Here is a 20,004-nt window from a genome sequence, read left to right as displayed (position 1 = left end):
AAGGGGGTTGTTATCTGAAACTGTTGCCAATATGGTGCTGAAGGGGTAGCCGATGGAGTATGCTTAAGGGGGTTATTAGCCTTAAGATAGCTTGTATACTCGCTGACAGGAGTAGGCCGATGAAATTTGAGGGTTATTATCTAAAACTATTACTTCATGTGTTCCTTAAGGGAGTAATCGATGGAGTATTTAAGGGGGTTATTATTAAAGTTGCTACTCGTGTGTTTCTTAAGAGAGTTACTAATGGAACTTTTAAGGGGGTTGTTATCTGAAACTGTTGCCAATATGGTGCTGAAGGGGTAGCCGATGGAATATTCGAAGGGGTTACTGCTAGAAGATATTGCTTATTTGTTTGCTGAGGGAGTAGTCAATGGACTATTTGAGGGGGTTGTTGCCTGAGAATGTCGCCCGTGCAGTGCTTGGAAAGTCAACGTGGACGAGTTTTATGGCCGTTTTTGCGAGCGGTTGCCTTCAACTTGAGGCAGAGACCAGGTGAGTGCCCTTTGTATGGCACAGATGTGTTCTCCAAAAATCTCGGAGGAGATCATATTTTTGTGGTTACGACGCAAGAGCTTGCCTAGCATTGAGCGGAGTGGTACCGGTAATACTCAACATTTCCGATGCTATTCCCATAGAATATGCAAGTCGCGTAGGTGAATCGCCTTCCATCGGTCGGAACATACCAGCCAATGGAGTGTATTGCGCTTTCCATCGGCCGGGAAATACCAGCTAATGGAGTCTGTCGCCTCTCATCGCTGCAAGCCTCGTTCTCGAATAGTCATGCCTGAAGATTGGCTTGCATGAAGGTCGGGTAATTTGGTGTCCAAAAGGCTCAACGGCATGAGCGGCTCCCTTGGTAGAAGGTGGACGAGCAGATGATCCGCATTCTCTCGGCCATAAGCTCATCAACCAGTAGGATCCATTCGATTCCCTGATGGTAAGCCTTATTCTGAAATGATCATCACTGCGGGGTATGCGTCAACAGTAGGTAGTAGCTTAACATTAAAAGGATCAGCTGAAGGATTGCTTACCCTGGTGCTTCGGATCATATGCACGAGAGCCAAGTGACTTGGTTGCTATCTATCGGCCTAAGAGTATCAGAGTGTCGATCTCTCTCCTCCGTGGACTGAAAATCTTGAATTAACACAATGACTGGAAAGGCTTGTGCGGGAGGTCAGAAAAGTAGCATCAAAAGGATGAAGGAGTGGATTTCCTCTCATGTTGCATCCGAGATACGCACCAAGGCCAAATGACCTGCTTCCTACCTATCGGTGATAGCATCAACAAACCGAAGAACTGCCTTCCCCACTTTGTCAGGCATGATTTGGAACGATTAGCTGCGGGGTTTGCTTCAAGATGAGGTGGCTTGGCACCTCAAGGCGCGACGAGTGGACTGCGTGCCATCAGGAATGCGGGCACTCGCAGGTGAGTTGATTTTTACCTAGCGGTCGCAACGTTAACACAATTGAGACCTTCCTTTTCCGGTACTTCCAGGCTTGACTTGAAACAACTACCGCTGGCAAAACTTAGGTCGAGCTCAGATCGCTGGGCAATGAAAATAGATTGCTGTATCCGAGGAGATACATGAGGGCAGGGCGACTTGGTCTCTACATCGCTCATACGAAATGCAGCATCTCGAGCCAAGATGATGGTGTCGGCTTAGAGCTTCAAGTCACTAAAGTACCTAGATGCAGCACTAAGGGAAAGCCCGCAGCCGAGCGCGTACCGTACCTTAGCGTTGGAAATCCGGAGATTTATTGACGCTAAACACGCTACTTTTTTCATGCAAGCCCTTCAACAGTGAACTATATCAACATGAGGCCAAAATGCAAAGCCGGGGACTCCATTGGCTGGTCTGTTCCGACCGATGCAAATCGAATTACTTGCATTCATCCTGGAAGTTGCATAAATTAGCTGTCGATCTGTCGAGCCGTAACCGAGGTACCTGACGTCTATGCACCATTTTCTGCAGCAATTATCCTGGGGGAGGCTGGCGATAAGGAGTGGCCAGTGTTCCCACTGGCTGGTATGTGCCGGTTCGGACGATACGAAAGCTAATCCTATGCTCATTGCTCATCCTGCAAGAGCAGAAATTTTAGCATGATCGGCAACCAACGCGTTCAGCTTCCCGGTTCCAATGATGCCTTCATGCAGGCTATTTGGCGGCGAGTATACGGAAATAAATGTGTTAAGCGGAGAAGTGGGATCGTTACTGGCTGATATTGTTTCAGCCGATGCGAAGTAAGTCCCTGCCCAACCCGCACAGGGTAGGCTCGATCTGTGGAGCATTTAGATACAAAGTACCTGATCTTCACGCATAACACTTTGCAGTGCTTATCCAAAGTAAGGCTGCCGTTCAGGGAAGGAGCAGATGACCACTGGCTGGCGATGTTCGTCCGGGATGAAAGCAAATCGCCAGCACTTCGTGCACGAGCCTCCCCGTCTCAAACCCCCCCTCACGTTGATGCAACTTTGCAGCGATGATCCATTTAGAATGAGACTTGTGATGGGAGAAGAGACAGATTCTCTTGGTTGATGACGTTCTGACCGAGGGAAGGCGAATCAAGTTGCCAAATCCTTTCTCGATTGCTCGGATGCAAGTGTTAAGCAGCCATCATTGCCAGCAAGGCATTTTACTATATAACATGCCGTATCCCGCTCCTTTTCTTCTTCTCCTCTAAGATCCAAAAGATCATCAGTCTAGCAAACAAGTTCGCAAACAGTTCTTCATCATCTCCGCATACACTTTTCGTTGACACATCATCTGCCAACTCATAAGACTCTTTGCTTCCATCATCATCACCATCACCGGGTACCAGGTATATATACCTATGTCCTTCTCCGTATATACTTACTTCGCAACCTACCCTGACATATATATAGAACTATGAGTATAGCACCAGTACTCAGCCCCAGAGCTCTGCAAGAGTTGGTCTCTTCCCTGGCAATAATTTGCCGCCTGCTGACAGTATCAAGGCTTCTGAGGGGAAACCATTCCAACTTTGTATCTGTTAAAGTTGAAGAGGAGGTTTTCCTTCGGGTTCACCGACCGGTGGCAACGCGCTTTTCCGCGGTCTGGAAGCGCGGCCTATCCAACCCAAAGTGCGGGATTGTCACTGTGACTTTCCCACCCGACCCACCGGCTGCTCCTTTGGCAGTTCGATCGGCACCAAGTTCCGGCAATGCACCGGCCAAATCTCCAAGTATTCCACCACTCTCCCCTCCCGCACTGGCTGCTCCTTTAGTCAGTCAATCGGATGCCAGGTCCGGGCAACGCACCGGTAAGAACTGAGAACATCTTACCTCCTCCCAACTCCCCACCGGCTGCTCCTTTGGCCTACTCAATCAGCACCAAACTCGGGAAATGCACCGGCCACGCCTGGATTAATTCCACCGCCTCCCCCTCCTCCGTCGAAGAAAGAGGCTTTAAAATTCATAATCCAGTGGATGGAGCAAGGGGGAGCTGACCCCAAAGGCAAGAACGCAGTCCCTTATCCAAAGGGCTACCGCGCGGGGTTGGAGACGCTGTTGGCGTTGGCGAGTATGCTCGAGATCAGCGAGCTGATGACTCGGGTGAGCGGCGACTTGGGGATAATTCCCCTTCCCAGACCCAGAAGATGCCCTACGTGCAAAAGAGTCGAGTAAGACAGCTGACCTATAACCAACGTATCTCAGCTAATCAGAGGGCAGACACCCGGGCAAGGAGTGCCAAACCTGCTGGGAATGCAATGACGTTGGCCACCGTAGAGCCAACTGTCCGAAGGCATACCAGGCGTTTCTGGAACGAGAAGCGCGCCGAGAGCAAAAAGCCGAGCACGAGAGACTTAGGCTGGAAGGGCAGGAACGGGCGGAGTCTCGGCGGAAGAAGTGGCAGGAAAAGCAAGACCGCCGGGGGAAGCAACAGCGGGAAGCTGGGATTCGGACGGGAGAGGTGGCTGTCGGTGCCGACGGTAAGACTATTAATCGGTGGGTTCGAGATTGACAGGGCCCATGATAGTAAAGCGTTTTTTTGCACGCAAGCTGGTCGCAGTGGGCACGGGTATCAAATTTTGGCCTACAAACTATAAGTACCTTGGATTATCTTGGTCGCTACATCAATCAACATAACTCTCTCAGAAGTATCTCAGTGTCCATTTTGTGATCCACAATTAGCCCAGGCGATCTTGCCCTTGAGGACCGTTTCCAGTACATTTGCAACAAACCCCAGATAAATCGCACATCTGCTCCTTCCACTACATCCAGCACTACTCATGTCCCATGGCCGCTTACAACACCCACATCGGCGTAGCGAAACTAATGCAGAGCCTTTCACCCCCCCCCTCCCCCATTTTCACACTCAAGACCCCGCTTTTCCTCACTGCAGCATTCGCAGTGAACCAGACAAGCTTAGCCCGTAAGCATGCATGCGGGTGAGATGCCCCCACACACACTTCAGACGGGGTTGGGGGTGCGTCTCGTAAGTCGTCTACTTCTGAGTAAGTAAGTAAGTAAGTAGGATTAGCTTACCTGCCAATCACCATAACCATTAGCAGCTGCCTCGATCTGGCGAATATCCTGTTTTGGGAACATCTTCTCCCCAGTTTTGTCTTTTCGGTACGTATGTTGTGTTGTGGAGAGGATTTGTAGATGATACGATGCGATGCGAGGCGAGGGACGGGGTAAGTGGGGAGGGGTTTTTCGGGTCCTTTGGTCGACTCCGTCGGCTAGTGTTCTTTGCCAATGGATTGATGGATCAGGTGCACATCGCGTAATGGGTGTGAGTACGGGCTGGATACAGGTTTGAACAGATTGGGAGTCAGGGTAGACGGATACATACTCTGGGATTTGTTGTTTGATAGCTTACATTGCTCACAGCTGGTATCTCTCCACCACCATCTCCAGCTGGATAACTGCCAACCACAGTCTCCTGCACACGGGCCGGGCTCGGTTTCTACAATACCGTCTTCACAACGAGACGTATACAGATTGACCCCGTGCATATGGATGGACGCATGCGTGTCGTGGGTACGCCATCATCGTCTTTATCTCTAAATTTTTCTGACGCGGTGGAATCGACTCGCTGCGCCATGGACCACGGCGCTCGGATATTGTGAACCGGTTTCGCAGCGCAAGGAGTATATACGTTTCCGTCGGCATAAGTACGGCTCTCGATTTGGTAATCCGTCGTCGCGCTTCTGTTGCCGATGAGCTGGGCGCTGCGGATTGATCGATGGGGTTAGAAAAGAAAGAGAGGAAGATAGGCGTGAGCTATTCTTGTGCAGTCGTGGTCTTGGGTAAATCGTTCATCGCACTGGGCTGGGCTGGGTTAGATCTACCCTCGCATGCTTCCTAGAAGGTACTAAATGGCTGATGTTAAGAATTCGGATCATAGGTTTATTCGTGGATGGACTGGAGGATCCAAAGTACGGTCCGAGCGAAAAAGAAAGAAGAAGGAAGAGGATACACTCGGACGCGAAGTACCAACTCTACCTCACCACACTACAAAGCCAACCTGGAGATATGCTCGGGCATGATGGGCGCAAGCTTACCGACGCTTGCGTCACCAGCCTTCAAAGTGGTCGTCCCGTATTCTTGAGTTTCGTAAAAAGGGGGAAGGGTCTTGTAAGAGTCGGCGAGGCTCAATATACGTTGGGGGGAAGATGGGGGGCACGAGGAAGGACGAAGATTCCGTTGGCGGTTTTCATGGGGATCGATGGAGCGACTGGTCAGGATGCTATTACCGTCAGATACAGTACGATATCTTTGCCGAGCCATACCTGCAGGTGTGACGACCCTGCATGATCAGGCCCCTCCTTGCCTGCGGTGTTGGGACCGGGGATGAAGTTGGATCCGCAGTGTAGATATGACGAATATTAGCCACATCGCTGAAAACAGGTGGAGCATGGCAATGTAAGATGTTGTATGAAATGGTTCTTCCTACCACGTCGTTCGTGATAGGTTTATGAATGGCCACCCTTCAACACCGACGGTCATTCGAGAACCGTCTCGTATCTTCGCCCTAACAGCTTTCAACTCCATCACATCCCAATTTGCCCGCACCAACTTTCTTCATAGGTAAGCCGCTTCGGAAATCGAGAGCCACAGCATGAATGTGCGGACGGTTCAGCTAGAAGAAGCGATACGTGAAATCAGCACCGTAGATTCCGCGTTCAAATAGAAAAAACGAGAAAAGAACAGGGGAAATGTTCTGGCCCTTCAGTCATAAAATTCGGGGACAGGAACAAAAATACAGTCTCAGCACTCCATGCAATTCAGTGACAACGGTTCGTAAACTAACTCACCAATAATCATAGGACACATCGCAGGCTTCGCCCAGACTTTCGAAAGAACCCTGTATCGACCATTCCCGGATGCGCGCTCGCCGCAGGAACGCTCAGGCTCTCCGCCGCCAGGAACTGCAGCGTCTTCAGCATCGCCATCTCGAGGTCAGATACGACGATAGACCGGGCGTGCTCGCGGGCGGGAAGACGAGAAGGCGCCGGCTGTGACGCCGAGCGTTGTTGCGTGCTCGAGCGCCACCTTTAGAAGGTCTAGCAGCTTCACGACATGGAAGATTCTCAAAGGTTTTCATCGTTGCGCTTCCGAAGAGGCAAGGTTATTGGGCGTGGGAGCCAGTGCACGCTTTGCTTGCTTTCTTCTTTGTGTGCTCCTCAGCCGTTGGAACGCTGCGCTTTCAACTGCCGGTCGCTTCTCGCAAGGACTGTTCTCATTGAGGGCCCTGATTGTTGGGCAGACATGTCATAGACTCTTCGAGGTTCAGAAGCGCAATCTTTCTGCCTCGGGATCAGAAGAATGTAAAGGTCCAGGTTTGGGCTGATCCAAGCCTGTGAGACGGCTGCGGGGGTTGCGATCAGAGGCGTATACAGCCAATGACCAGTATCAGATGAATGAAAACTGCTTTGGCGCTTTTTTCGTATCGAGAGCGCTACGTCTCGATATCTCGTCGTTGTTTTCGCCAGAGCCATACAATCTATCGAGTCCGGCTGGATCAAATGCTGTCATGTCCAGCCGAAGAATTTGCCTCCTCAAGTTGGGAACAAAGACACCACATGATCTTCCATTGCTTAACCTAGGTCATTCAATTCTCAAGTACAACCGATCAGGTTGTCGGAGTGACGACGGGCACTGACGAAGGAGTAGAAAGGTGGGGGGTGTAAAGGAGGTGGATCGTGTAAGAAATTTTGTTGGCCGTGGGGAGGAAGGCGGTGGCGGCTATGATGACGGATTTTGCGTTCGTCTGCGTCAGGATGTTGTTATTCATGTTATGTGAGGGTTTGATTGGAAAGTGTTGAGGGAAGAGAGAATGGGAGCGGACCTCGTAGGTTAAGATTGTCCAGCAATTGAAGAGATTGGCGGATGCGATGGAGGTAGGATTGGTTAGGTGGCCGGCGTTCAGGATCAATATGTTCCAGGTGCCTACTTCAGCGGCAATCTGATGCATGACTTTGTCGCCGGTGATTTCCGGCGTAGAAGGTCAAGCAAGTTGTGCTGTTGCTGCTCGCTTGTAGAGACTGTTTTGCCCGAGAGCGTGGAATCGGTGCGGCCGATCAGGGCGAGGCACCTGGCGCCGGGGCAGCGAACGCTATAGCGGCCTCGCAGCCAGTGCCACTTCCCTTGATGTAGGATTTGTCAGGTCTGCTTGAGATCAGCGCGGTGCGAGAGTGAGGCTCACAGCACCAGTGATAAAGACGGTCTTCCTGGCGCTGCTAAGCTCAGCGCGCTGGGGTGAGATGCCGGCGTAGGTATCATTCTGCCAAGTCGGCACTTGGGAGGGGAACTGTGGTTACATGGCTCTTTCTTGTTTGTACAAGTGTGAAGTAAAGGTAGGTGTTTAGGAGCGAAGGGGTTTATCATTGATGACTGTTTCATGACTCGGCGCCCTGCGTGCGACCAAGAGGGCGCATAACACATTAATTGGCCGACAGCGTAACGCCAACATGGCGTGACCTCCGTACGGCCGACTGCGTTTCTCCGTGAGGATGCAAATAATTCCCGACCCTTCGGAGTACCTGCTTCGTCTTTGTCCCGCAGAACCTCATCGCTTCCAACCAACGTACACTGCACAAGTATGACTACCCGAGATGCAAGCATTTGCAAGGTCGTGGGCATTGACCGTGTCAGCGACACCGACACAATGGCTTCTCCTAATGATTCAATCCAATTTTCCGTTCTTAGCCTTGCCCCAAAGACCCCCATGGCTAAAGCTTGGAGTAAGGGTTTGATACGCTGACCTCTTCCCCACGCAGAGTACAGGGAGTCGACGCTATCTAGCTGCCATTGACCCGCTGACAAAAAAGGGGTATCTGCAGACTCACAATATGGCGGCCCGGCCTCCAAACATTCTAATCTTATCATTATCACAGAGGCAACAGTGCTCAAAATCCTGTTCTCAGGCTCTTCGCCAGCGAAGAGCATCGCCAAAGGTGTTGGAGTGTCCATTGATCGCGAGACCTGTTCGATTGCGGCGAACGAAGAAGTGATCTTATCTGCTGGAACCTTCCTTACTGCGAAGTTGCTTAGACTATCCCGTGTAAGTGAGCCGAGCCAACTTAGAAATTTTGACATCCCTCGTCATCGAGAATGCCAATGTGGGTGAAAACCTGTAAAGTCATGTCATTTGTATGCGCGCATCTGAGCTTGGCCATGGTGTCAAAGTCGGAGGTCTGCCTCTTCAGAATTGTGTATAGCAAACAGAGATGGTCGATGACGCACCGCTCGTAATGCTCAACGAGAAGGACTTCTACGAGACCGTGCGCGTCATTTTTGACAGTCCATACGAAGCTTCCTGCAGCATTTTCATGATGATCATTGGCCTACCTGATTTTGCTAGTCTCGGTGTTATGCAGAGTACCCTTTTTTTTCGCGCGGGAGTTTTCACATCGCATCAGCAAACCCAGAGGGCAACCCTCGCATCGATCCTCGATTCTTTTCTGACACTCTAGACCTGAAAATCATGGCTCACCACCTGCTCGCTGTCGAGAAGTTTCCCTCGACCAATCGTCTGAGCGCTTTTCTCAAGAAGAACGGCCAACGCATCCCTTCAGATCGCGCAGTCACGGATCTCGAATTGGCACGAAGATATCTGAGTGAGAAAGCCGTAAAAACGTAGGACTCATGCAACACAGCAGCTATGTTGCCGCAGAAAGGTACCGTTCTGGATCAAGATTTGATTGTGTACGGTAGGAAGTATTTGCGCGTCGTCAATGCAAGCATGTCCACCACCAATTTCAAAAGGTCAGCTCGCTCATCAGATCTTTGACATCCACATGTGAGCCGAGCTCATCATAAGCGGACAATCGAGGGTCGCGACCGACGTCAGGGGCAAGCTCACTCACCAGACCAACAATATGCTCGTGTGAGTTCACAGCAACAATCATGAAGCGCTCGACATCCATTTTGTTGAGCAGTGCGACCGTACTAATGGGATAACCGCAATCGACTCTTTCCGTCGCTGTTTTAGACCCAATCTTTCACCCTATTGAACTATGAGCACTTGTATGCTAGCAGTCGAAAGCACGTGACTGTCGCTGACTGTATCACTACCGTGGTAAGATTATATAGATGCGGGAACAGGCCCAGAAGCGACATGCCCACACGCGGAAACCATGAAAGGCCTACAAGCGCTTTCTCACCCCTCGCACACTGGATGAAATGCTCCATCCCAAAGACGGCCCGGTCCATCGACGAACGCCACGGTGATGTCGATGATACTGCTTTACCTTAGCCTCGTGCTCCTGGTCTCCAAAGACGCAATCGCACTTCCCCCCCTCTCTCTCATCCAACCACCGTCCGAGATCGCGCAACTCAACTCGACGCTGTCACCAAACATGACGCACTCACACGGCCCCAAAGACCCTCTTAGACTGGTAAACGCATTCGTCCAACCGCCCATCGCAGTCACCTTTCAAGGCTACGGCGATTCCATCTCTCAAGGCCTCGCAGACGTCTGTCTCTGCAAAGCTCTCGACTACGCCCTGAGCACGCGTGACCATCCTTCGCTCGCCCCTATCGATGTGAGCGATCTTGATTATACGAGCGCGAATGTAGCGTTGAACTTCCATCCGGATAAGGTGGTGATTTGGGAAGAGTGGAAGAATGCGCTGTATCTGATGCTGAAATTTGTGGATGAGTATGAGACGAGGGAGTTTCTTTTCGCGTTGGAGGTCGATGGGGGGACGAGGAGGGAGGATTGGGATGTTGTGGGTTGGGGGTACTTGATTACGTATTGACAGTGTTTCAAGGGGTAGGGGATGTTTTGTGAATAGAAGAGGGGCATCAGGGGAGGTGGTAGAAAGCCGGGATGTAGAAATTGAAGCAGAAGTCACGCACGGGGAGGAGACGTTCTAGTCCTGGTTTTAAAGGCAAACAGGGGAGTACATAAAAAGTGGTTTGTAGAAGCAGCAGCGTTTACCTTTTGCATGATTACCGGACTGATAACGATGTAAAGACAGGTTTTTTCCTTTGCTATTCATCGCCTCTGCGCTTGCTATCCGTGCGCTTTGTGGTAGATAACGTGCTGTGTTTGCTAAGTGCGTCTTTCACTTTGTCCGTTGAGATTTCCCGTATCGCAGGCTTTCAGCACATATAAAGGCTTCTGGGCATATCCATTACTCTCCTCATTATCTTTCTACTCCATGTACCATCGAAGTTAGGTACAGAAAGCTTCTATATATATATTTCCACCTTTTGCTGCTAATCTCAAGTGACTGTTGGTTTCAGTATGGTGTCACAACATTCTAGTAATGTGCATCTTGTGCAGTGCTCTCAAGGCTGCACAAGGAGGGCTGGAAGAAGAGATGGCGCTCTTGGAAACTGACGTGGTCATATCCTAGTTTTTGGTGTTGACACCTTTTTCTTAGCATGTGTGTTGATGGAAATCGCACCAGACTAAGAGCTCAACACAAGGGCATGAAGGAGTGGGCTCTATTTAAAAGATGACGGCCTTCACAGCATCTCTCCACCTATTCAACTTCACAGGTCAAACTCAACCAAACCCTTCCACTTTCTGACACTTGACATTCCCAGTCTTTTACATTTCTTGTTACTACCCCACTGTACTTCGAAAACGATTATATCTTCCTATCCGGTTCCACAACCTTGGTTACGTTTGCGGTCATCGCGATGACACCGCCACTCACTGGGTTCTTTATGAGGGTTGCCGGCCTTGGCGATGTTCATAAGGAGATTGAGAGGCGGAAGCGGGTGATGAGGAGGGTTGGAAAGATTGGTATGTGTTGTGTTTAGTTTTGTTTGCTGGAGTGTTGGGCATATCCCTATCGACACTATGATGACTCCAATCATAATTTTATGTCGATCATATCATCGTTAGGGATTTGCAGAGTTAACTTAATGTACTACTAGGACCGCGTGATCGAGATCCAGTGGTTTGCCAAAGTGGCCAATCTTACAGGACTTCGTCTCCCAGCAGGTCAGTCCGTGATGATCAACAAATCACTAAAGGACCACGGTCATCTTCACGAGAGAATATCCGAAGTACGGACGGCCCACCACCATTTCCGAGAGTCCACTGGAGAGATCTTAGTCGAGAGACTTTGGCTGAATATAGTTTGGCTTGGAGGTGGGATAATGTCAGTTTTCTCCTCCGTAGTCCACTGGTTTGTGTGCGTCGAACAAGGCTGATAGTGTGCGCAGAACGACAAGGACTACATCGTTATCGAAGAACACCTGACTTGGCGTGAGCTGGATCTATTAATCCAGCATACGGGATGGCTGCGCGAGCGGAAGGAGCTGGATCTAGCGCTACGCGAATCAAAGAAGGAGGTTGAGCAGATGCAGAAGCTGTGTGAGAGTATGGCACCAAAGGACCGGAGTGACGCGGGGCGGAAGTCTGAGAAGAGACGTGAATGCGATGCTGAGCGGGCATCGGCACGTGATGACCAAAACCTTGACGGAGGGCATGCGCATGTATCGCAACCTGGAATACATATACATGTATACCAGACACAGAACAGCCAACCGCCAGCTCCCCGGGGAGCCTCAACAGCACAACCGATCCCGGAACTACCCTCACCTTCGCACCACAGCTCTCAACGCTCAACGGTTCCAGCCATGCACTCCAAATTGACTCGTCCGTGGTCTCCCCATGACCATACGTCTATGGAGCGGCCTCGTCAACCTTCGCGTCAAACGCATAGATCTCGGTCTCGCAGCAGAGCGTCACAAGCACCAGACGAGCTGCCTGGTACGTCATTTCGTCGTGCGCGAGAATCAGATGAGAACAGGCCAAGACGTGCAACCGCACAGCAGGTTTCTAGGCCCCAGGAAGAACCACTTAGCACCAGAACAGCCAGCAGACAGTGGAGGCACATACCGGCACCATCGGAGCATGTCCACTTTGCATCCCCACCTCGTTCTGAGAGCATGGCTAGTGAAGAACGCCCGAGACAAGCAGCCAAGAACGTGAGGGAACTTTCCCCGCAGTACAGACAACCTCGACGTGAGAGAAGCTCGTACTCTGCACAAGGGTCCCAGTCGAGGCGGGCATACACCCACGCCCCGGAATCGTGGTCGGAGGATAGGGGCGGTACAGGAAGATATGTGGGGGAAAAACTGCGATTTCGTGACGTGTAGGATTACGGCATGAGCTGAAGTATGCGGGAAATGTAGAAAGAGATGGATATGAGATACGAGAAGTTATAGACACCACGATTGGTCCTTAGTCAAGTGCATCCAACAAACTGCAAATGTCCTATAGAAACGCTCCCCAGCATCAGCCAGCGGCACCAGGCGGGTGTTTCACTCTATCGTGTCCAGAACATCCAAGTCACGTTGTCGATAAAGTGGCGAGTCTCACAAGCTTGGCTCCCTACCGAAAAGAGCAGTGGTGCATCAAAACATTCACAAAGGAAAGAGTTGAAGAACCGTATTACTGTAAATATTAGGAGGTTTACATAAACTTCTTGATTTTTCGTTATATGGCGTCTTACCCCATTGAGAACTAGCGTAACCACCTTGCCGTATCGGACGAAGCGGCGCTCACTTCATTTGTGCAAATTTCGACCAAAATCCTTACGAAAGGGCTGCCAGCCCAATTGATCGACAATGGCCAGCTCAACCGAGTCAACAACCGACGAACGCCTTCACATCCAAAAGTACTGGGCCAATATGCGGAGGAACAGCCCCATCTATGAATTCCTCCTTTCTGACATCTCACTTGTCTCCGCATCCAAAGGCGTGGTCACTGCGAGGCTCAATGTGAAACCGTGCCATCTCAATTCTAAGGGCACCTTACATGGAACCGTGTCCGCTTGCTTGACCGACTGGGCCGGAGGTCTGGCAATCGCAACTTATGGCCGTGAGAAAACTGGTGTCTCGACGGACATACACACTACGTTCATCTCCACTGCCAAAGAAGGCGACGTGCTTGAAATCGAAGGTCGAGCCGATAAGGTGGGAGGGACCTTGGCTTTTACGTCTGTTGAGATAAGGAAGATCGAGGAGGATGGTGCCGGCAGTCTCGTTTCTATGGGCTCGCATACCAAGTATGTGAAGCAATGATGGGACTTTTACTCTTGCGGTCAGGATTGAGAGATTGGGGGAAAACCGCATTCTTCTTTGCGTCTCACGTATGATATCAATTGCGTTAGACTTCACTCGGATTGCGAATATCAAGCTCCACTCTAGCTTTAGATGCCTGGCGGAGCGAAAGCAATGACGCTACGGCAATTCGAGTGGCAACAGATTTAATTGTGTCCAAGTTCTATATATATGCTGCGCTTAAGATTCCAATCAAATCGTTTTCCCCATGATGTGTCGTACAGTCAACTCGCTGGCGGTTTTAGCCGACCTGATTGAAGCCATTCAGTCCACAATCCTCCAATGCCAGCCGCTCGATGCTCGGCTGTCATACCCTGAGAGTCTTTCAACAAGCGTATATCGACTCTCCCGCTCTGATCCTCTCTCTGAATCCCAGAATTATGTGCGGCCTGAAGAACCATTGCTGGAATCTGGTCTATCTTCAGGGTCGAAGCGAGAAGCAGAAGAAGCCATGCTACCTCCATCCTCTGGTTCTGAACAGCAACGTGCAGGCCTGAACCCATTGATCCAATTTGATCCTGATACCTCAAGACATCTATACTGTGTCCTACACCTTGACCAGAACTCTCCTCATCCTCTTCTCCGGCGTCGTCATTGAGGAGGTCAACTATCGCCTCAACATCGCCCTCTCCGCAGAATTCTAGAAAAGCTCGACACCTCCTCTCCTCGGGGTAGGCTTTCAAGTAAGTTTCTTCAGTGAGTATTGGAAGCATGTCAAGCCTCTCTTGTAGGCCCCCTTCATTCTTGAGATTGCACAACAGCTGCTGTTCGCCTGAAGCTGTACTCGTTATGAGGTTTCTTCCGCAATTGGGGCATTCCGACATAGAATAAGAGTCGAGGAGACATTGCCTACATGACCCAAACGTCAGCATTAAGAATCTTCCCATCCAATAGAGTAAGACAAGGCGAACAGACCAATGGAAATGGCACCCACATTGCAATTGCACATCATCGTCGACGTACGAGCCAGTGATCGCACTGGCAGAACCTCCCATCGTTTCATCTTCATCTTCATCTTCCTCGTCAGGCGCAATGTACAAGGTCAAGGGTTTGTGACATGCCACGCATTTTGCCATTGTTGGTATCGCTTTGCGACTGAACAATGAGCCCTCGGGTTCACCTTTCAAATTCTTTTGACCTGCGGAATGCTTTCCGCGCGCCTTTTCAGCCCCATCGCAGGAATCCTCTTTCCAAAGTTGACAGTTCTTTGTAAATATCAAGAGCCTTCCGCGCGATATAAGAAGCACAATGATCTTGAGGCACCTATGGATACCACTGGCTCCGTCGATAACACTCGAGCCCGCGAGCTTCCGCAAGAGAAGGATACCTCGGAGCGCATAGCCATCCAGGCCCGAGATCTGACAACCCGTGGCCTCGAATTCCTCTCCAACGCCAGCAATGAAACCCTTGGAGCATGCATCATTGGACTTGGGGCTGTCACGTGGCTGGTACTGGGAAGGGTTGGGCTTGTCTTGATAGGCATTGTCGGAGGAGTGGTATTACATGCTACATGGGAAGGGGATATTGAGAACAATGCGAACGACGAAGCCAGAGCACTGGAAGCCAGTAAGAGGAGGAAGAAGGGTCTCGATATTGTTATGAGGGTACTGGAATGGAAGGAGAGAAAAGAAGTGGGCCGTGAACTTGACGGTGTGCGAGATGCGCCAACTGCAGCACCCTCACAGAAGGAGCTGGATTTTCCTGGCTTTCCACCCGAGACGAAGGGTGCTTTGATCAATTTGGTTGACACTATTATACGCGACTATGTAAAATGGTGGTACTCGCCGGTCCTTCCTCTGGAGAACGCCTTCCCACTCGCCTGCCGACAGACGTTGACCGGCTTTCTGCTGGCGGTATCAAACCATTTATCTCGCAAGCGACCCGCAGACACGTTCCTAGAATTCGTGACAAATTCTTCATCCATCGTCATTGTCTTCCTTAGCGAGCTTTCGAGTGCGCTCAAGTCTCCGGCACCCTCTGGCGGTGCATCAGAATCTGTACGCCGTTACCTAGAGGCCAACCCCAGCAGCAGTCTCGCCAACGTACTAGATGTCGAACAACAGAACAAGAAACTCAAAGCAGTGGCTCAGGACATACTACATACATTCCTGGACCGAAAGGTGTACGAATGTGAACCGGTGTCGGTGTTCCTGCGAGAGATTCTGGCCAGTGTGATCCTTGAAATGACAGTGACGAGCTGCTCAAAACCAGAATTCATCAACGAATGGATCATTTACGGTCTTGAGGAAAGTGATACTGAGATTCTCCAAGCCATAGATGCAGGCGTTGGAGGAGCTACTGCTAATGGAGATGTCAAAGGCGCCGTTGAGGCAGCGAAAAACGGAGTGTCTGACAGCCAAGTCAAGTCTGCCGAGTCACCTGATGCTCAGACGCAAGCGAAGACTGAGCACAAAAGAACGGTCAGCAGGGCGGAAGAAGCTATGGACGAAGCGATGCAAGAGGCGCAAAGGCTCAGCGAGCTGATTGCTGCAGAGGACGTCAAGAATCAGCAAGCTTCCGAAGAATATTTATCTTCTGGAGAGACCACCGACGCTGTCGCAACGCCCACATCTTCGCGAGATGATCTCTCAGCAATGGCCAACAGCTCTTCCTCAGCATTAGCTGTTGATGACGAGACAGGAACGGATTTCGAGTCCAAGATCGCAGAATCAAGCCCCAGCTTCACAACATTTGATCAAATAATATCCTCGCAGCAGCCGACTGCTCTTAGGGACTCAGAGACACAGTCATACGAAGTGCCACCATTGACCCTATACAATGCTAGCGTCTCCATTTTTGACGATTCTGTACCTGGGGAGAAAGGTAACTTGCGATCGAAACCTACAGCTGAGTACCTACTGCAAATCGAACCTGCGACATCTCAATATCCAGGTTGGATGATTGCACGTATCTATTCGGACTTTGAGACACTGCATGAAGTCTTACGGCGCATATCTGTAATTTCCGGAGTTGCCGCTTTCGCAGAAAGGCACCCAACTGTGCCGGCTTGGAAGAACAAGACTAAATCTGCTCTGCGTTCCGAGCTGGAATTCTACCTTCGCAGTGCGCTATCATTCCAGCGATTGGCCGAAAGCGAAGGCATGAAGCGGTTCTTGGAGAAGGATCAAGGTATCGGACGATCATCTCCCACTGCGAAGCAGGGCGGCTTCGGTTTCCCAAGTCCAGCAGCGTTCGAGACAATGGGCAAAGGCATGCTTGATGTGCTTTCCAGCGCCCCGAAAGGAGCCGCTGGTGGCGGCAAAGCTCTCCTGGGCGGCGTCACTGGCGTCTTGGGGGGTGTAGGGTCTATTGGGCAGAGAAAGCAGACTTCGAAGAGCCCAGTGCCGCGATCAGTGAATGGTTCTACCTCAGCGCTGCCCCATATAGACAGTGATAGACTGGCGAGACCAAGCTTCGTCCAGGAACGAGAATCACAGGAGAGTGCAAGCTCCTCGGCCAATGCCCAAACGGAAAGCATGAAACCTCCTCCTTTGCCTCGTCGACCCAGCCAGTCCGCACCTGACCATCAATTGGATCTCAAAGTCAGCGCGGCCCATCCGGCAGATGGGGTACCGTCAGAAGTGCGGTCCAAAGACAACATCCCAGCATTTCTACAGCATGACGAGGAGAACGAACTTCACCTACCACCTCCGCCTAGCGAGATAGCTGATGACTACAAGTTTTCGCAAGGCTCGCCTCGGCCATCAGTCTCCAATGATGACAGCAGCACTTTCCGTACATCCATAAGCACCGCCCCTACCACGCAAGCTTCACAATCCCGGAAGAGTACCCTTTCTTCCGTCACACCTGGCGAGCCACCCGCTCCCATCTTAAAACAGCCGCCGTCTATTCGGACTGCTCTACCCCTGACCAGCCAGGAAACGAGCATTGCAGTAGAGCTCTTCTTCGCCACAATTAACGAACTTTATGCTCTTTCCTCCGCATGGACTCTCCGCCTCACCCTCCTAAACGCCGCGAAGTCCTTTCTGCTCCGTCCTGGTAACCCAAACCTCGAAGCCATTCGCGTGTTGCTTCAAAAAACCATTATCGACGCCAATACATCTGACAGTGGCATAGCCACTCATCTCAACAAACTACGAGAAAACGCGTTACCGACAGAAGAAGAGCTTAAGGCGTGGCCGGCACCACCAAGCGAAGAGGCAAAAGAGCGTATGAGAGTAAAGGCTAGGAAGCTGCTTGTAGGGAAAGGCATGCCGCAGGCTTTGACCAGTGTCATGGGAGCAGCGGCTAGTGGAGAGGCGCTGGGCAGGGTTTTCGACTGTTTGCAGGTCCCCGAAGTGGCAAGGGGTCTGGTGTTTGCATTAGTATTGCAAGGAGTCAGGGCTGTTACACAATGATGATGATCCTTCGTTGGCGCATAGTTGGCGCTGTATTAACTACAAATGAGAGGGTACATTAACGCTTACGGGCGTGGAAAAAGGGCGTGCGAACAGTCTACATCGTTATGGATTTCATTAACCTCGTTCGTGGCGTAATGATGTAACAATAGGTCTCTTCTTCTTGTCCAAACTTTTGATACCAAGCGTGCCGCCGGAAGAATCACCTTTTTTGCGGTGCTGGGTCCCAAAAAAACTTCGTGACCGCTGTTGATGCGGAGTAAGGCTTCATCTGAATGGAATCCATATAACAACAACACGAGGACTTCTTAGCCTGATCCCATAATTTGTGTTCAACAGACAAACCCGGGCGCACAAGTATCCCACCTTTTCCTCGCCAATGCCAACGCTTCATCTATAGCACGTCAACGACGGGCGGAAAGTGCGGATCTAATAACTGGCTTTTCGCCCATGCAATCCGCCTCCTTTTGAGGACCTGTTTGGCGGGCATAGGATGGATGGCCAGACCATGGCTTGGCATGTGGCTGTAGACGCGCACACTTTTCGATTTCACCCAGCGGTCGCAGTTAGATGATCGGTGCATCCACGTGATGAGTGAAGCTCGAGATGCTGCCTGGATAGGGAGATACTTTGCTTGCTTGCTTGCTTGCTTGCTTGCGCCACGTCCACGCGTGAAGAGCTCAGATGCGCTGCGGATCCACCTGTAAGTCGTTTCGGAACCATGGTGCGATTCACAGCAATCAATCACTGGCGACAAAGGAAATACACCGAGTTTGCGGTCAGGCACGGATCCGATGACCCAATTCAAGTTACGAGTTCCGGTCATTAGTTACACGCACTAGCCGCCAACTGCTTGTAGCTAAACGTGACCGTAAGGCCGGAGTTGTACCCTTGCACACTTATCGCCTGGGTGCACTGTGGGATGGCCTGTGCGCTGAAGAGATGCCCGTAGGTCGTGGCGGTGAGATAGGTCGTGCCTGAGAGTTGCTACGTTGTGTCAGGATACATGACGCATTTTTCGAAAGAGGGGGAGGGGAAGGGCTTTCCGAAAGGGAACACCGGGAGGGGAAATGCTCACGCGGAAGAGCGAGACGACGTAGCTGTTACAGCCAAAAGTCGTGACGCCCGTGGTGGCGAAGCTGCAGTAGTCGTTATCGGTCGCGAACCAATCGCCTAAACAAACATAGTCTGGTCAGCGTATTCTACTTATACCAGTGGGGCTATGCCGAGCAAGCCAGAAAACCAAAGAGACGAAACCGTGAAGAACCCTCTACTCAAATAATCAGGGCACGTCGTACCGGTGGCGTCGCCATAGACGAAATATCGCGCGCATGCGCCATCCGTGACCCACTTCCCGTTCACGTCAAGACAGCCGTTGACGCTGGTTGTGGAGCCGGAGACCTGAGAGACGAGGATGTCGCCGCAGCCGGAGAGCTTGACGTCGCGGCGGGAGAGGGCGGAGTGCGGTTCTGGAGCGCGTGATAGGGGAGCAGAGGGCACGGGTAAGATGTGGGCTGTCGATGCGGCGAGGAAGAGGGGGAGGAGGTTGAAGAAGGGGGAGGTGAGGTGCATGGTGGGCTGCGGTTGATGTGTTTGAGAGGGGATTGGTGCGGAGATGGGGGGTGGTCGAGTTGAGAGAGAGGTGGATGTGAAGAGGGGAGTGGATGGAAGTAGTGAGGTATTTATCCTTTTTCCTCAGGTATCACCGCCCCCATCGCACGTTGTGTCTAGTTTCCTCACCGCCATGGCATTGACATATATTTGGTAGTCGCCTGCTTCACACTGATCCGTGAAGACAGCTGAAGGTTGTTTAGGGTTTCTCGGGCTTCTGGGCAGGTGGACACCGCAGTCTGCATCCAAAGAGGCTTGGCTTCAGCTCTCAATAAGAATTTACATCGAAAAGCGTGGCTTTTTTGGTTGTCTGTCACACGTAGAAAGCCATCCTAGTGGTCTATCGATTCGATTCGGTGGACCCAGAATAGGACTCTTGGCCAACTCATCGAAAACAAGTCATGGGAAAGTCCCCCGATGAAAAGCCATGAATGAATAAAACCGAACCGAGATCCACAGATCGTGCCAAAAGCAGACC

The 20,004-nt window shown here is 51.1% G+C and overlaps 8 protein-coding genes across 8 annotated transcripts; 6 read left to right on the top strand and 2 right to left on the bottom strand.

The window, feature by feature from the left end:
• Nucleotides 1-2,137: 2,137 nt before the first annotated feature.
• On the top strand, nt 2,138-3,982 carry HO173_002762 (uncharacterized protein; the record flags this gene model as incomplete). The annotated part of the gene is made up of 4 exons (XM_037304693.1): nt 2,138-2,241; nt 2,977-3,281; nt 3,350-3,641; nt 3,691-3,982. 4 exons carry the CDS (start codon nt 2,138-2,140, stop codon nt 3,980-3,982), a joined length of 993 nt encoding a protein of 330 aa, XP_037168186.1.
• A 4,714-nt stretch (nt 3,983-8,696) lies between these two features.
• Nucleotides 8,697-9,109, top strand: HO173_002761 (uncharacterized protein; the record flags this gene model as incomplete). Its single annotated transcript, XM_037304692.1, has 2 exons — nt 8,697-8,847; nt 8,943-9,109. The coding sequence occupies 2 exons, from the start codon at nt 8,697-8,699 to the stop codon at nt 9,107-9,109; spliced, it is 318 nt and encodes a 105-aa protein (XP_037168185.1).
• Nucleotides 9,110-9,698: 589 nt separating this feature from the next.
• On the top strand, nt 9,699-10,229 carry HO173_002760 (uncharacterized protein; the record flags this gene model as incomplete). The annotated part of the gene is made up of 1 exon (XM_037304691.1): nt 9,699-10,229. The coding sequence occupies one exon, from the start codon at nt 9,699-9,701 to the stop codon at nt 10,227-10,229; it is 531 nt and encodes a 176-aa protein (XP_037168184.1).
• Nucleotides 10,230-11,121: 892 nt separating this feature from the next.
• Nucleotides 11,122-12,591, top strand: HO173_002759 (uncharacterized protein; the record flags this gene model as incomplete). Its single annotated transcript, XM_037304690.1, has 3 exons — nt 11,122-11,227; nt 11,362-11,588; nt 11,653-12,591. 3 exons carry the CDS (start codon nt 11,122-11,124, stop codon nt 12,589-12,591), a joined length of 1,272 nt encoding a protein of 423 aa, XP_037168183.1.
• Nucleotides 12,592-13,062: 471 nt separating this feature from the next.
• HO173_002758 (uncharacterized protein) lies at nt 13,063-13,518 on the top strand (the record flags this gene model as incomplete). The annotated part of the gene is made up of 1 exon (XM_037304689.1): nt 13,063-13,518. One exon carries the CDS (start codon nt 13,063-13,065, stop codon nt 13,516-13,518), a length of 456 nt encoding a protein of 151 aa, XP_037168182.1.
• Nucleotides 13,519-13,781: 263 nt separating this feature from the next.
• HO173_002757 (uncharacterized protein) lies at nt 13,782-14,633 on the bottom strand (the record flags this gene model as incomplete). Its single annotated transcript, XM_037304688.1, has 2 exons — nt 13,782-14,406; nt 14,473-14,633. The coding sequence occupies 2 exons, from the start codon at nt 14,631-14,633 to the stop codon at nt 13,782-13,784; spliced, it is 786 nt and encodes a 261-aa protein (XP_037168181.1).
• Nucleotides 14,634-14,822: 189 nt separating this feature from the next.
• On the top strand, nt 14,823-17,915 carry HO173_002756 (uncharacterized protein; the record flags this gene model as incomplete). Its single annotated transcript, XM_037304687.1, has 1 exon — nt 14,823-17,915. One exon carries the CDS (start codon nt 14,823-14,825, stop codon nt 17,913-17,915), a length of 3,093 nt encoding a protein of 1,030 aa, XP_037168180.1.
• A 1,206-nt stretch (nt 17,916-19,121) lies between these two features.
• Nucleotides 19,122-19,487, bottom strand: HO173_002755 (uncharacterized protein; the record flags this gene model as incomplete). The annotated part of the gene is made up of 1 exon (XM_037304686.1): nt 19,122-19,487. One exon carries the CDS (start codon nt 19,485-19,487, stop codon nt 19,122-19,124), a length of 366 nt encoding a protein of 121 aa, XP_037168179.1.
• Between the last annotated feature and the right edge of the window lie 517 nt (nt 19,488-20,004).

The sequence above is a fragment of the Letharia columbiana genome, assembly GCF_014066305.1.
Source record: "Letharia columbiana isolate WasteWater2 chromosome Unknown Sc0000006_s0, whole genome shotgun sequence".
NCBI classification, from domain to species: domain Eukaryota; kingdom Fungi; phylum Ascomycota; class Lecanoromycetes; order Lecanorales; family Parmeliaceae; genus Letharia; species Letharia columbiana.
Note: the sequence above shows the minus strand (reverse complement) of the source record. Positions and strands in the feature narration are given on the sequence as shown.